The sequence below is a fragment of the Catharus ustulatus genome, chromosome 7 (genome assembly GCF_009819885.2).
Source record: "Catharus ustulatus isolate bCatUst1 chromosome 7, bCatUst1.pri.v2, whole genome shotgun sequence".
NCBI classification, from domain to species: domain Eukaryota; kingdom Metazoa; phylum Chordata; class Aves; order Passeriformes; family Turdidae; genus Catharus; species Catharus ustulatus.
In genome coordinates, this window is record NC_046227.1 from 13,805,751 (window position 1) to 13,820,857 (window position 15,107).

Consider the following 15,107-nt stretch of genomic DNA (forward strand, 5'->3'; position numbering starts at 1 on the left):
CTCTAGTTTTGACCTTAATGAGGCAATACAATAAATATTTTATTACTAATTATTTTATTAAATGCATCAGAAGAACTGTACCTGTGCTGCATAAAAATAATCTTAAATGTTGTCTCCCATCTTCCTTCCATACTGACCACTGATAGATTTAATACATAGTTGCTGTAAATTAATTAAAAAATGCTTGAGAGCATCTTCCATGAGGCTGCTTAATATTTTCTTTTCAGTTGGTAAAAAGGTCTCATCATGAAGCAGAAAAATTGTATTATCTAAAGTGGCATTTAACAGAACAGGGCAATGCAAGTACCTTTCATTCTCCTGTCAAGTGAATAAACAAACATGACTATGCCACCATTTTAAAAAATGGCAATGGAAATAACAGCACTGTGTTATTGCCAAATAGCCTACAAACAACAAAGAAGCCATAGGTGGCACCCTCCTCTGCCTTTTGTAAGGTCTCTCCTCTCTTGTTTTCTGCCTCTCTTCAGGAATGCTGCGAAAAAATTGTGGCCTCTGTCCCATCACTACTAAATCTGCTCCTTCCAGACACATCAGTGCCTCTGTTCTTAGGGCTTTCATCAATTATGCATCCTTGAGCATCCTCTCCTTTTCAAGGTGAACTCCTAAAAAACTGCAAAGGTAAAAAAATCTGTATTCTGCTTGTATATCCAAAAAAGTCTCTTACTACAACTGCTTATTTATATTGTTTCAGATATGCCACTATAACTGAAGTATTATGTTTGTGATTTGCAGTTCAAATGACTAACCACCATAATCATTACCTTCTTTCTGGATACACAGACTGAAACTGTGGTTATGTAATTTATTTTAAATCTATTTGGCATCTTCTGTGATTACCTATTAACAATGCAACAGCAGCTTACAGAGAATTATCTCTTTGCTAAAGCAAAAAGTGCACAGCAGTCATCAAAAACTTTCTGGATATACTGAAAATCGTCTTTATTGCAAAAATTGCTTTATTGTAGTCCTGAAAGGTTTCTTTTGTTGCTATTACACTTTCCATCTTGCCTATTCCCCCCTTCAGCCTTCAATATGCACATAATGGGCTTAGAAAATATGATTTATTTCAGGCAACTGGGCTACAATTTAGCCCTACACCTCCTCCACTTCCCTGTGCCCAGCAGGACCATTAATTCCCATTTCAAGCTCAGAATACACCCTACCCTGATGGTAGCTCACAAACAGTAACAGCCAAAACCGATCAAATCCCTTAAATGCAGATTGTAGTATTTGACCTAATTCCAAGTTGAGTGCTCAATAAAAAAAAACAGACCAGAAAAAGCAAACAAAAGCCAACCAACCGAAAAAAACCAAAAAACAAACCACCCAAAAGCAAACAAGCAACACACCCCCCTCAAATCCCACCACAAAACCCCAACATACTGTAGTAATTGCAAGTCAACACTCAATCTTGCAGGTATTAGGGCATTTCCTTTCAGTGTGTCCCCTGTAACTTTCTGTAGCTTTGCCAAAAGAGAAACTCTCCCCTAGCCTGGTATAAAACCCTCCTCTGTCCCATCAGAAGCACAGGAAGGAGGACTCCTTAGGTAAATGGCTACTATGTTTTGCTGACACACAGGACACCCACTCCCTGGTAAGGTCTCCTCTTGCTTTGTAAGGCAGGTCGGCTGTAAAATACCATCACTTGTGCGCTTAGCAGATGACACAGCTCCCTTGCACCCAAACACCGCTGGTGTCTCCAAAGCGTCTAATGCTTATCCCTGTGTGACAAGTACAACTGCTTGAACTGTACATTACCCAGAAAGAAAAAGTACACAAGATAAAGACTGGTTAATGAAGAGTCAGTGTTCTGGTGCAAAATCAAATACCCATCCCACACCAAAGCAGGTCCACGACACACAGTGAGTCAAGGACTAAAGCTTGTCTGATAGGGACTGTGACACCAAATGTAAATTATCTAGCAACAAAGCCAGCATTTTTTATGATGCTTGCCATAATGGAAGCTGAACACTCTGCACTTGCACTGCAGCTTTGGCACAGCTACCAGCAACATACTGAAAGTGCAAGATCTGCAATGGAGACAGAACACAAAATTTCAGAGAGCTGAAGGTCACTGTGTTCAGCACCACTGAGTTCAGTGGAGCAGCCAAAAACCTTCTTACCTGGGTTCTGGTTGTAGAAGGGGCCCCCATTCATCTGGTTCTGAAGGCTGGTCTGTGATGTGATGGAAGGAGGCCGCCGATACGGCAAAGAGCCCCCGATGGTTGGGGGCGTGTGCCGAGCTGCAGGCCTGTTCATGCTGTAGAACTGAACTGGGTGACCTAGGGCAGACACACACATGCATTAGCAAAGAGAAGAATTATGCCTGCCTTCTCTCTACCTGCATTCAATTGCAAAGTTTGGAAAGGTTTCTGGCTCTTTATTTTAAGACAGTCTGCATTCTAGGAGGAGTCAGCCACTTCAGCTGCCAGACTGGTAGGACACCAAATGCCTCAAGAGCAATGCAAAATAACTCTCCCACCTGCCTGCACTCAGCACTGTCTACAAAACCAGTAGGAGAATACACAGGTGTTTAAGCTATGAATCTTCAAAATTAAAGAAAATAATATCTGGTTATCTATTTTAAATAACGTATTACAATACCTTCTTGTGAATTCAGTTATTTCTAAACCTGCAAAAAACTCTTCAAAATGTCACAGTTCCACAATTAAGGAACATACATGTAAAAAATAACTGCAAGCCATTTCCAGGATTCAAAGCTGTTGCCTTCTGTAACTGAAAAAAACAGTACTACCTATCTTAGTGCTATTTAGAAGAAGATATTCACAGAATCATCTGGGGATAAGAGAATGTTAGAAACTGCCTGAAGGACAGAACAAATACAACCAAACTAAAAGACCCTCTTCAAGGGAGCTGTCAATTAAAACAACTCCTCAAAAACCTGCTCTGTATTTTCATTACTTCCTATATTCAAGACATCGATCGTGAATCCCAGCAAGCAATAAATGAAGCAAGGTATCTTCTGTGCTCACACAAAATTCTCTGGATTTTACACTGTTTATAACAGTAAGCTGGAGTTATTATACCCATATGTGTTATTACACCCAAACTATTCTGTCTCCACCATTTGTCCTAGAAGCAAATTTGAGAGTTTGCAAGAAAACAAGGGAAGAAGAGATGGTCAAGGGATGGTCACTGTGGTTGAGGAGAGATGTAAATACAGAAACAGAACACAAGAATGTCCAAATTTTTAAAAACCTGCATTGTTCTTCATTATGTTTTGCTTGCTTTGCACAAGTTTGTACTAGGTCAGTAAATTAAAATACAAGTTGCTTGCTCTGTTACTCGCTTGTAAGAGCAAATGCATGAACTACAGTGTCACATTCCCTCTGCTTTGTACCAAATAATGTAGTGCACCATATAAAAATGCACTTTTTACAGATAAGAAACAGTTAAGAAGGAATCCATTCTATAAAGGCTTTTCCCCATTTTTTCTGATGTGTCTTCCCAATGTGTGTTTCTCTCTCTCCATTACTAAATGTACTTATAGAAATTGGTGGTGATTGGAGAGAAGGGAGGAGAGAGGGCTAAGAGGGTTTTTAAGGACCAAAAGCTATGACTTCGTAAGTGGTGACCTATCCAGTCTCTTCTAATACTTTATTTTAGAGAAGCCATTTAAGCAATCTCACTAATAAAGCAAGGAAACAAAAGATCTTAAAAATAGCAACTAACATGAAAATGCTCTTATGAAATTGTGAATGAGAATTTACGGCCATTAATCTTTGCTTGATTTTGACTTGTTAAAAATATAGAACAAGGTAGCTTAAGAACTGGGATACTGACAGTGCATCTAAAATGGAGAACTGATTGAGGCCCCATATGCCACAGCACATCTTCATGAAAGTAGTTTAGATATCAGGAAATTCATCACACTTTAGAAACTTCTGGTCACAGTATGGATTCTAGATCTTTATACTATATGCAATTTCAAGAATGCTTCTAGAAGATGGCGCAATTTTTACTAAGAGATGAACACTAATAAACAAACAAACTCCCACCTTGTAAGCAGTCTCTGCCATAATGTAAAGCAGCAAAGCATGCAGGGAGCTACACATGAATTTGGCTGTTGGAAAGAGATCTTTACACTGCAATAACTCATCAAAAGGTGATACAGGACGGTGTTATGGTCAGTAAGTGCTATACACTGCAACTTCAGCACATGAGAAAATTAATAGTGTAGCACTAAAAAAAGAAAGTTGCAATATACACCCTAAGTACCATATATGAAAACAAAATGCTTTATAATAATAGTCTGCATAATAAAAATTTGGGTTTTACCTAACACTGGACACAAAACCCCTGCTCTTCTCCTCAGTTCATTAAAGGGAGACTTGTAATTTGACAGCATTGAAGAAACTAGTTACATAAATTATACTTTGCTAGATGCACTTTTTACAATTGCATTTATGAAGAGAATAATAAGACCCAGAACTATCAGTGCTGGTTCCTGCCAAACATAATTATTCTATGATGCTCTCAGTATCCAAACAGAAATAAAATTACGATTTAGTAAATTATATAAATGTAAAAATAATAAAATTATAAAATTAAATGATTGCTGTTAATAAAATCACCACACCTTGAATTATCTACTGTAACCATGACCTTATAGTCGGGTATTACAGATATTTTCTAGTTATAATTAAACTTTTTTTTTTAAATTATGAATCACTGCTGCTGAAGTAACTTCGCAAAGCTTTGGCTCATGATCACATCTGGGTTCATCTGCCAGCAGCTGGAGCAGACACTCACCTGCAGAGGGTGTGGAAGAAACAGCAGGGGGAGTTGGAGAGGTGAAGCCATCAGCAAGGGGCTGAGCTCCTGCAGCAGCAGCAGCAGCATCTGGGGCAGTGGAGGAAGGGGCAGGAGGAGCAGGAGGAGTGGGGGCAGGAGCAGAGGTAGCAGGAAGGGGAGAAGTGCCAGCTGAGCCAGCAGGGGCTAAGTGAAGAGAGGAGGAAGAGGTGGAGTTAATAAGGAGATATGTTAGCAAGGATTAGAGAAAGCCTCTGACTATTCAGTGTTAGCTATTTATTAGCGGCACAGTATTTCAGAATGCACGAGATGAGAAAACAATGGGTCTGTTAAAGAAAGGCTCATTCCTGTGTAGATGGTAAATGAGGGTCAAGCAAATCCACTTCTTTTCACATCTGGAGGGAACACAACCCAAAACTTTTCAGTGAAAGCCATTACTTTTGAAAGATGTCTTTGCATTGTGTTATTTATTCTCCAATCTCTAGCATGGCTGTCTTTAGCTTTTGTATGAATCAGAAAATACAGAGAGGAAAGCAAAAAATTTCCAACTCTTTGTTTCAGAAGCATGATGTATTTCACTGCAAGCCAATTATAGGTTCTTCTTCACTGAAAAGGCTGAGCAAAGGAGAAAGAAGTACTAATAACACTTCCTACTTCTGGAAAATCTGGGACTATTACATTGAACAAGTATCTCTTTGTGACGATTCAGGTTTGCATTGATGTACTCAAGATTTACTTTGTGCCTGCCTCTCATTCCATCTAATTTTCCAAAAACATGCTTCTATGTACCTGCATAAACAGCCAATGAAAAAACATTTGTTTGCTTATAAGGACAAGGGAGGAGTGTCCTCAGCCCACTGGAAAAGATGCTGTGTCCTACCTTCTCACATGCAAGAAGCCAAGCAAAAAGTTCTGATAAATTAATGCATAAAAGGAACATTACAGCACACTGACACTCTCAGAGAAGATGCTACTTGATTCAAATTCATATTATCAATAGCAATGAACTCTGGGCTTCCTTCCCTTGGAGTTTAGGAAACTGCAAATGCTCAAAGCTAACAGTGAGGCAGAAAGAGGAACAAGAAGTTTCCATTTACCTGGATACACACTAGGAGGAGATGGTGTGGGAACAGCAATGGGAACACCGACACTTCCACTCCCACTGTTCTCTCGACTGCTGCTCCGACTACTTGGGTGGCTTCCTCCACTACTGCCACTGCTGCTGTAAGAAACCAAAGTAACCAGGGTATGAGTATGCTGCTGTTCATGCTGAAACATAAGATCCCTCACAAGCATCTTACAAAATCAGAGAAGTAACAGGGAACAAGAGAAAAGAAACACAGATGATATAAACCTATACAAAGCTGGGCTTTCCTGAAACTCTACACTTGGGCAACAACACAAGAGGGTTTTTTCCAGTAAGTTAGCCTTAGTGAACTTGCCCAAAAATGAAACACTTCCAGAACCTTGTTCAAAGCATGTCATTACAGGGTTGTTAAGCCCCTACAGAGCAAATACAAACCTTTTTTCTATAACTTTAAAACTTACAGAGTGTTTAGGCTGTGATTCATATGCTTTCATACAAAGCTACTAAACCCGAAACTTGCAAGAAAGTAAAATTCAGATTTCTTATATTTTAAGTCCACTTGTTTAGCCATCCTCAAGTTCTTATCTTTAAAAAGTAAAAGATTTCAAGGAAAGTATTTAGATTTATCACATCATTCAACTAATTATCCTAGAGAAAAAGCTAGTCTTCTGCAGAGCCTCTGGTAATGATAACTGAAGTTATCAATATCCCCAAAACATTATTCTACAATTTCAATTATTCAATCTATAAACATCAAAGACTGCTCAAAAATGTCACGAATAAGCATCTAAGCAGCCCTTCAACTTGTAGAAGGCAAGTTGTGTATAAAGTTTGGTAATCGTTTAGGTAAAATAGTATCACGATCTACCTCCTTGAAAGAGTTCACAATCTTAGTAAATCATTAAGTACTCTAAATGGCAGCACTAAAACTGAGGTGAACAGGGGGTGAAGTGAATAACCTTCACATGACTCCCTGTTCTGGTTCCATGAGTGCTCACTCTGGTCAGGCCAATGGACTGCCAGTCCATAGGATGAGGAGGTGCAGGTGCAGTGCAGCACAGCAGTTGTGCCCGCAGCAGGCGGGGCCGGTACCTGTAGGTGCGGTTGCGCTGGTTGACCGAGGCCGTTCTGACGGGGCTCTGCTGGGCCGGGGCCATGGTGCGCGTCGGGCTGGGCACGTAATCGTTGGGCACCACCGGGGGCCGCACCGGCTCCAGCGTGCGGTACGGGGAGTGCCGCCTGCACGGCACAGGCACAACAGCAGCGAGTTAGGGCAGCACACAGAAACACACACTGCTCACTCTCTGAAAGACAGCTACGTGCTAATCACGAATGCGACCTTTACAAATGGGCTTTTTCTAGAACTTTGTAGTAATTATTTTGTAGGATGAAGGAAAAAAGCAACTAGGGATGTTCTTCAGGTACTTCAGTCTTCTATCAGTAAACTCTGTGCTGCACTTCCTATTGTTGTTTAAAAGGCAAGCCGTTATCTTACGTTAAAATAAAACATCAGCTTCTGTATGCATATACATAATCACACACCAGCAAACAGCTTTCATGCCATTTGTAACACATTTTCCTAAGGCCAAAATCAGGTTCATAAACTTCACAGGAAAGTACTTTCATCAAGTTTAGCACAAATAATTAATGAACAGTGCCATGTCCTCATTTTTCAGTTGTTTAGCACCACATTTTACTCTGAAGTATGTAACTGTAAGTGCTCTGCACTGAGAAATAGGTTTCTGTTGGGAAAGGCTGATGATACCCACTGTCTGTGGCAGCAGCGCACTAATGTACAGAGACACCATCAGTATAAGAGGATGTAGATTTAACACCTCTCTTGGCCTTTGTGAAGGTTAAAATAGAACCATGAAACCTCTCCCACTACAGAAAAAAGAAAAAAGAATCTTCCCTCTTTTCCCTTCTGTTCACCTGCTCAGTAACTGCACTTACCCAATAGTTCCTTTTCCTGACATTGGTGGACTTGGTGGTTTCTGGGTGGGCGGTGTTGTGCGAGGCAGCCCACCCATCTTCATATTCTGGGTGCTGACCTGCATGGAAGAACGGGGAGAAAAACGGCCTTCACTGAGCTCAGGGTCGAGGGGAGAGACACTGAGATGCCTTTAGCAATTAACTCTTAAGTCGGGGAAGGTTGAAACAAACGAAAAAAATTGAGAGGCCATGCGTTTTATATGCAATTTCCACTCTGCTAGAAATCAAGAGTTGCGCTCAAAGGACTCTTAATTACATAGTTTTTAGAAATTGTACAAAAAAGTGAATTTGCCTTCAGGCTATCACATAAACATTAAATCTCTAAGAATACAGACACTGTACCTAACTTGGGCTGAACCTCCCAGTCATCCTTTGAGAAAAAGGCAGTTATTTCACATGACACTACTGTAAATTTGCAAAAATATTTTAAATACTGTTTAAAAACACTAAGGCTTATCTAACAGGCCACAATCCAATGTGATTTATACAGATATGGAGAAGTCAAAGCAATCTATAAATATGATCCATTAATGTTTTCACAGCTTATAAAAACTTTTAAAGATATTTACTTTAAATATTATTTACACATATGTAAATATACAGAGAAAACTACTTTGAGAAAAATAGAAAGGTGCGTTTTTTCCCCCAGATTAAATCTGTAGCAATTTTATCTCTGAGAGTTTATAAATAAATGGACAGGGAGAAAAATATTTAGCAGTGATGTGATATAACTGCGGTTGTCCACTTCCCCTCGGTCAGGTTAAAATACTGATGAAGTAAATTTTATGTAAAATAATTTACTGTAACTTCTTTCAAAAACTCATTTGCATTCCTGACTGACTGATTAATCTAGGAATTGTAAACAATTGTTACCAATGTTCATTTTGCTTCTCTGTAGTCTGCCAGCCAAGCAAAATTCCCTCAATGCACGCATCCTTACAGGAATCAGTACATGGTCTGCTTACAAAACAGCTCGGATTTATGACTGCCTGAGCTATTGCTCAGGCACAGAGATACTCAGCAAACCTAAACAAGTGTGCTTACATCCCTCTCTCTGTTCTTCCTGTCATGCTCTGTCTCACAGAGTTTCTTCTTTCTAAAACATAAGTCCTGGCCACTGCCCCCACCTCCTATAGAAAAATGAAAGTCATCAAGGCACTCGAGTATTCGCAAACATTGTTGAAGGCAAATTACTCCTTCAAACTTTGACTCTAACAACTCACTTAAAACCTAGTCAATGTTTAGATTTGTGAATTGATAAATATTGACAACAGGGGGAAGAGTAATATAGTATTCTTATCCACTGAAACTTCATTCTCTGGCTCTGAATAATCCCAGTGCTATCACATTTTCAATCTGCAGGGAGGAAAAGGAAACCCAAGCATTGGAAGGGGTATTTTGTCAGATTCAAAAACAGATGTTTGGATTTAGTTGTGCAAGAGTACTCTGTAATGTCAATTTAAGACAAAATTATTTTGCACAGCATTATAAAGTCCTTTAAGCCAACTCTAAGCAACAAGAAATCTAAAGTTAATTCAAGTGAGGGATGAGGTAAGCACTGAACTACAACTACTTGAAGGGAGAAGGGAAAGTGTAAAATGAAATACATTTTATTCTATACACGGAACATTTAAGAAATAGCAAAATCTGATTTTTTTTTTTAAAGTTGCAGCACCCCCTGTATTTCCTCTTTCATTAAACATGCCTATTTCACCCACCTACGTATCTGAATTTTCAAAAAAAAGCCCAGAGACAAACAAAACCCACCTTAATTAAATGTTCACTGAATTGCCAGTCGCTGTATTTCAAACAGCCCCCTCAGCCTCTGCTTTTGGATGACTTCAGATGACAGACCAATCTGTGTGCCCCTGAACAGTCCATTTAGGGGTTTTACCTGTCTACACTACTGCTTCTGATGAGATGATGTAACCACTGGCTATCACTTAACAGGTAATATAAAATTTCATATATTTAATACAAATAATGCTATTCTTTTATATACAATGACTGCAAGAACAAAATTTAGCTTCTAGGCATCCCCAGGGCTACAGTTACATGAAAAGAAAGGATGGTTGAGGTGGAGGATGCTGGAGCATCACAGCAGTACAGCCACAAGTGGAGGCAACACTCACCTCACTAACACAGTGACTGCTTGATATTTTCATTAACATTGCAAATACACTGATCCTTGACAAAGGCTGGGAGAAAGCTTTAGAAAATGTGGCCAAACAATAAAAAAAGATCCCTTTATAGCCCAGGAATATAGAAAAAAAAAAAAATCCTTAAAAAAAGCTAACCTGAAAGATGAGGAAATTCACTGACAGTAGGTTTAGTTTCAGGGTCTTGGAAATGACTTTTCGACATTGAAATTGAAATGTTCAGAGAGCAAGTAATTAAAATTTACAGGGTTGTCTTCAAATCTGACAGGACTGATGGCTTTAAAATCAGCTACTCTAAGTTAAACAACCCTGTGCAAGTAACTTACCCTTGGACTTATTGCCAAATAATCACAGAAGAGAAATTCAAAATACACAATTATTTCAACAGTTCGGATCAAAATGGACAGATCCTTGAAAATAAAAGCATGCAAGATGCTAAAAAAACCTTAAAATTGCACCAACTACAACTGAGATTAAAACACTGTAATATATACAGCTGTCTCCTTCTATAATTTCTACTGGGGGGGGAAGGAAGGCCATTAATGCCCCCTCTTCCAAACTTTGCTGTATTGCATTTTCTGTTTTGCACATATGGTTGTAAATACAGTTTCCATACACCCATCCTCACCCACACACATCCCTCTTACAAACATCTAAAATCTGAAGCAACTACCAGAACTCAAGGTCACATTTGCATTCACTGTCAAGTTGAAAAAAACCCCTTTTTCTGGAGTAAGCTGGTATTTGCCAGGAGTTGCACTGTTTCAGATATCATTTCCCCTGATTCTGCACAGCTGGAACTACCCAGATGCAGCTGATTTAATGAGAGGGTGAAAGCGGAGGAATGCATCTGTCTGATGGTGGTTTGTTTGACTGCAAGACCCCACAGGGCTGGGGCTGATTTCCAGTTTAAATCGTGCAAATCATTTTAAGAAAATGCATAGCAAAAGAGAGCCTGCAACCAGAAAGACAAAGAAGTATCTGTCTGCCTTTGCTCACAACTGCACAGTTAACCAGCCAACCACTGTGTTTAGAACAGGAAAACAATAAGGGAGGCAGTAATGACTTGGGCACAAAGCTCAAGAAAAAAAAAAACACAGCTGACTGATGTAAAAGCAGGAAGACAGACCAAGACAAGTAGGGCACAGTGTCTGTGCCAAATACATGCAGGGCAAAATTAATTTTTCAAATAATTTGTTTTTCCTCTTTCACAGAAGAAAATAAATTGAAAAGAATTATCAACAGAAGTTGTGGAACATCAAATAATTCTAACGAGATCTTGGTTAAGTTGCTATTTTTTTTACTGGATACCTTGCAGAAGCTTTTTATAGATGAATTAGCAAGCACATGCACCACAGAAAAATATCTTCTACCAAAGCTGTAACTTTATCAGCACTGGAGCTGGAATTAGAAGTTTTGCTGAGGAAGAAACTACAGAAACTACTTAAAAAGCAGATTCTTGGTAAGACATCTCAGAAAATGCTCTGAGATCCAGCCCCACAGCTGTAAACAGCTGTAAAATGAACTGTAAAGAAATGGATCCCTATGGACCACTCTGTTTCAAAAGGGTACAATAGTATTTCATCCAATATTTTCCATTATTGAGCTACAGTTTTAGAAAGGTACCACCTGATGACTTCAAGATACAATACAGCACTGACTAGAGCACTCAAACTATCCTCTTAAGTTTAATTTTATTACTAATTAAGACTTAATTGGCCAATTTCTATTTTTGGAAACTAGTTTTTCATAAAATTCAGTGATTAAAACACCATCTTATATGGTCCTGAATATGACTGAGTTTTCTTCATAGTTACATTTTTATCAGCATTTAACATATTGAGTTTCTTGAGCACTCCACCGCATAAGGAATTTGTACTGAAATAAATTAGCTAAAACTGATAAATTCGGCCATTCATTCAATTCAATTTAATTCTTGGGAATATTTTCACATGCAAAAAAAAGAAAAAAAATCACTGAACAGGAAGTGCAGAAATACATACTTGGTCAGACATGAGAGCTGGTCAAGAGACTGCAAAAACTATTTTCAATATCTTGCATTTATACAGACATGAGGCACTTACCTGCAAGAAAGGTGGGCTTTTGGGGGGTTGGGTTATTTTTGGTTGGTTGTTTTTCCCCCCACCCAAAATCCTGACTAACAGATATTCAACACAATCCAACCTCAGGAGGATCTAGCTCTAAAGCTGGACACAGTCAGAAGTTTTTAAGTGGTGGCTTACATTCACATTGTATTTTCTAGAACTTGCAGGATATCCAAAGAATAATTCTTTGCCCACCACTTAATAAGAAAAAAGTGTCTGGTCAACAATGTTTCATGGATTATATTCAGAAACTTCAGGCAGTTCCTTGACCTTGTTGAACAAGATTTTATATCCAATTACAGGAAAAAACAACCCAAGGCTGAATGAAAACTCCCTTCCCATGCCTTGCTTCATCTTCTAATGCTACAGAGATGATAAATACACTTTTGGTCCATCATCTGCTACCCCAAAGTAAATTTCTTTTCAGGTTGTGGTCAGCCACTCAAATACTTACTGTGCATGTCTAATCAAACTATTTGCTTGCCAGCTCATTAACAGTTTATATGGAAGTGAAATGTATAAATTTCAGCCCTGTTTTGGCAAATGACCACAAGTAGAAGCTTCAGCAAGTGAGCTTATTTGTTTTTACCACATTCACCCATGTAAAGTAATTGAAGAACCAAGCCTGGTGAATACAAAAAGGCTTAAATAATGTCATTTTCAATTGATTTTCCTCAGCCTTATGATTGAAATTTTCTTCAAAATCTGTTTAAAATTTAAGTTAATCAGACACAAATCCAATGCTACAGTCAGTTTAAAATTATAGCACTTAGGTAAGGCTAAGGTTTTTTTGCAGTCACAAAAGAGAAATGCAGGGTAAACACTTCACATCCAATCACCTTTAAGTGAAGTAAAATAGCCATTCACACAGAACTGGGGTTACTAACTGCTTTTCAGTCTTTCAGCCTGATGCACAGTGACTACAGTGAGACAAATAACAACTCAGGTCTACTGAGAGATGCTGCTCTGCTTTTTGCATTTTTTGTTTCTTCTTTTAAACCCTCATGTTTTGCCAATGAGAAGTTGACTGACATGTTTGAGTCCTCAAATCAAATTTCTAATTGGGTTCACTTTGGTAAATAAAGAAATGGTGTTATAACAAAAAAATGTTCATTCCAACCTATAAACAGAAAAAATATTTACTCTGAAAAGCTGCAGAAACTATTATTGCCACTGCAGACAATGCACAGATATGTCAGTTCACATATAATCTAAAATTACCCAATTTTAAAACTTTTCTTAGGATAGTCATTACTTGTTTATAAACTGCAGCTGCAGAGAACCACAAAGAAAATTAAGTTTGCAACTTGCTTTTTTAAGAACACTGAGAAAACCATCATCCAGTATTAAATGTGTCCAGAATAAGACATATTCAGCATCAAAAGTATGCATTTTATGTAAACAGACAATAAAAAAATCAGGAAGGAGACATATTTTGCCATTCTCAAATTAAAAACCTATAAATACTAAGTGAGTTGAAATACTGTACACCTCACACACCTTTGTAAAAAAAAATTTCAAATTACATGTGAGAATTCTCTCATAAATTCAGAGTTTTCCATTATTATCAGAGATGCTACATACACTTAAATACCTGACTAAAAGTACCATCTGTCCAATTGCACAAGGACATCATTACATACTTAGTTTTACAGGCAATCTCAAGAATTTGCAGGCTTTTCTTTTAGCTTTTTCCAAGCACAGAAAATACATAACATTTCACGTCACCTCAGAACTTCCTTTAATTAATATATTCACTCTACATATTGGCATTCTATGTTCTAAAATACAGTTCCCTCATTACACCAGTGGTACCTGCTACTAAAAAACTTTCCCTCCCTCTTTCCCCAAACCAGCTGCACTTCAGGAGGAGACCATACTCAATAAAGGCTATAACCTATCTGTTAATTAACAAACTATGAACTCCACCATAGTATCATGTAACTTAACTTAATTGCTTGTCTAATTGATTTGATGTTTCTTATCGCTGCTTCTGCAGCCACTAATACTACTAACACTTAAAGAATTTTACATACTTCAGCCTGAGTTCTTTGATGCACTATTCATTTAATATTCAACTAAATAAATCACTTATCTTGTTGTTTAACAGTTCAGTATTTTACACAATTACAAAATTTCTGGAAGCTTCCATAGATGAGTGTCCTTCAGTATTTAAGCACTGCTATCGGTTTCTGAAAAAATTAAGAATACTGCAACTTTAAAAAAATAATATACAGATTTGAATTTGTTACACACCTTTGGAGCCCATTATCTGAGCAATCTCACACTGAAACATTAATCCAAATCAAACCATCACTTACACCGTATATAGGATAAAAAGAATATTACACAGGGGGAGGCTCATATTCACCTGCTGTCTAGTCCATGTACATTTTTGTCTACACAAGGCTAGCACAACATCCCTCCCTCATAAATGATCTCCTAAATGTGCTGAGAGCAGCTAATATTTTATCACAAAACTTTTAAAATTAACTGTGTTAACTTCCTTCCATATACACAGCAATTTATATCACTAAATGCTTATCCACAATGAGTTCCTCAACAGAAGTTCTGTGACACAGAAGGGAGAGCGGGCGTTGTTTTAAACAATCAGTAGCATTGATGTCAATCATCTCCCCGTGTGTAATAATCTCAGAGGAAGAATGGAAATCCAGCCCTGGGGTTTCTTACCTTAAATCTAAGCAACCACTTAATGCATAAATGGAGCAAATAAAAGAGGTAAGGAAAAAAAGCATTGAAAGGTTAGTTGGAACTTCAGGATATGAAGAAAAAGGAAAAAGAAAGAAAAAAGTTAAGCATTCAGCATTAACAAAATAATGTATCAGTAGATCATAGAAAGAGTGGTTAAAGCAGAATGTCATGAACAAAAGATCTTCAAGCTGAAACTTCTAATATACATTGACCACAAAGCCTTTAAATTATTACTTTAAAATTAACATTGTACACTGT

General features: G+C 38.1%; 1 protein-coding gene across 14 annotated transcripts in view; it reads right to left on the reverse strand.

Moving 5' to 3' along the window:
* Positions 1 to 15,107, reverse strand: part of ABI2 (abl interactor 2) — a 65,871-nt gene that overhangs the window by 12,038 nt on the left and 38,726 nt on the right. For 3 of the 14 annotated variants that reach the window (XM_033064508.2, XM_033064506.2, XM_033064503.2), the window contains 4 exons: positions 7,835 to 7,932; positions 6,974 to 7,120; positions 5,892 to 6,013; positions 2,145 to 2,303 (listed from right to left, as the gene is read on the reverse strand). In XM_033064508.2, coding sequence (XP_032920399.1) covers positions 2,145 to 2,303; positions 5,892 to 6,013; positions 6,974 to 7,120; positions 7,835 to 7,932 — 526 coding nt within the window. Of the gene's footprint in view, positions 1 to 2,144; positions 2,304 to 4,794; positions 4,981 to 5,891; positions 6,017 to 6,973; positions 7,121 to 7,834; positions 7,933 to 14,828; positions 14,847 to 15,107 lie in introns of all 14 variants that reach the window. The other 11 variants (XM_033064507.2, XM_033064505.2, XM_033064502.2 and 8 more) reach the window with 6 other exon arrangements.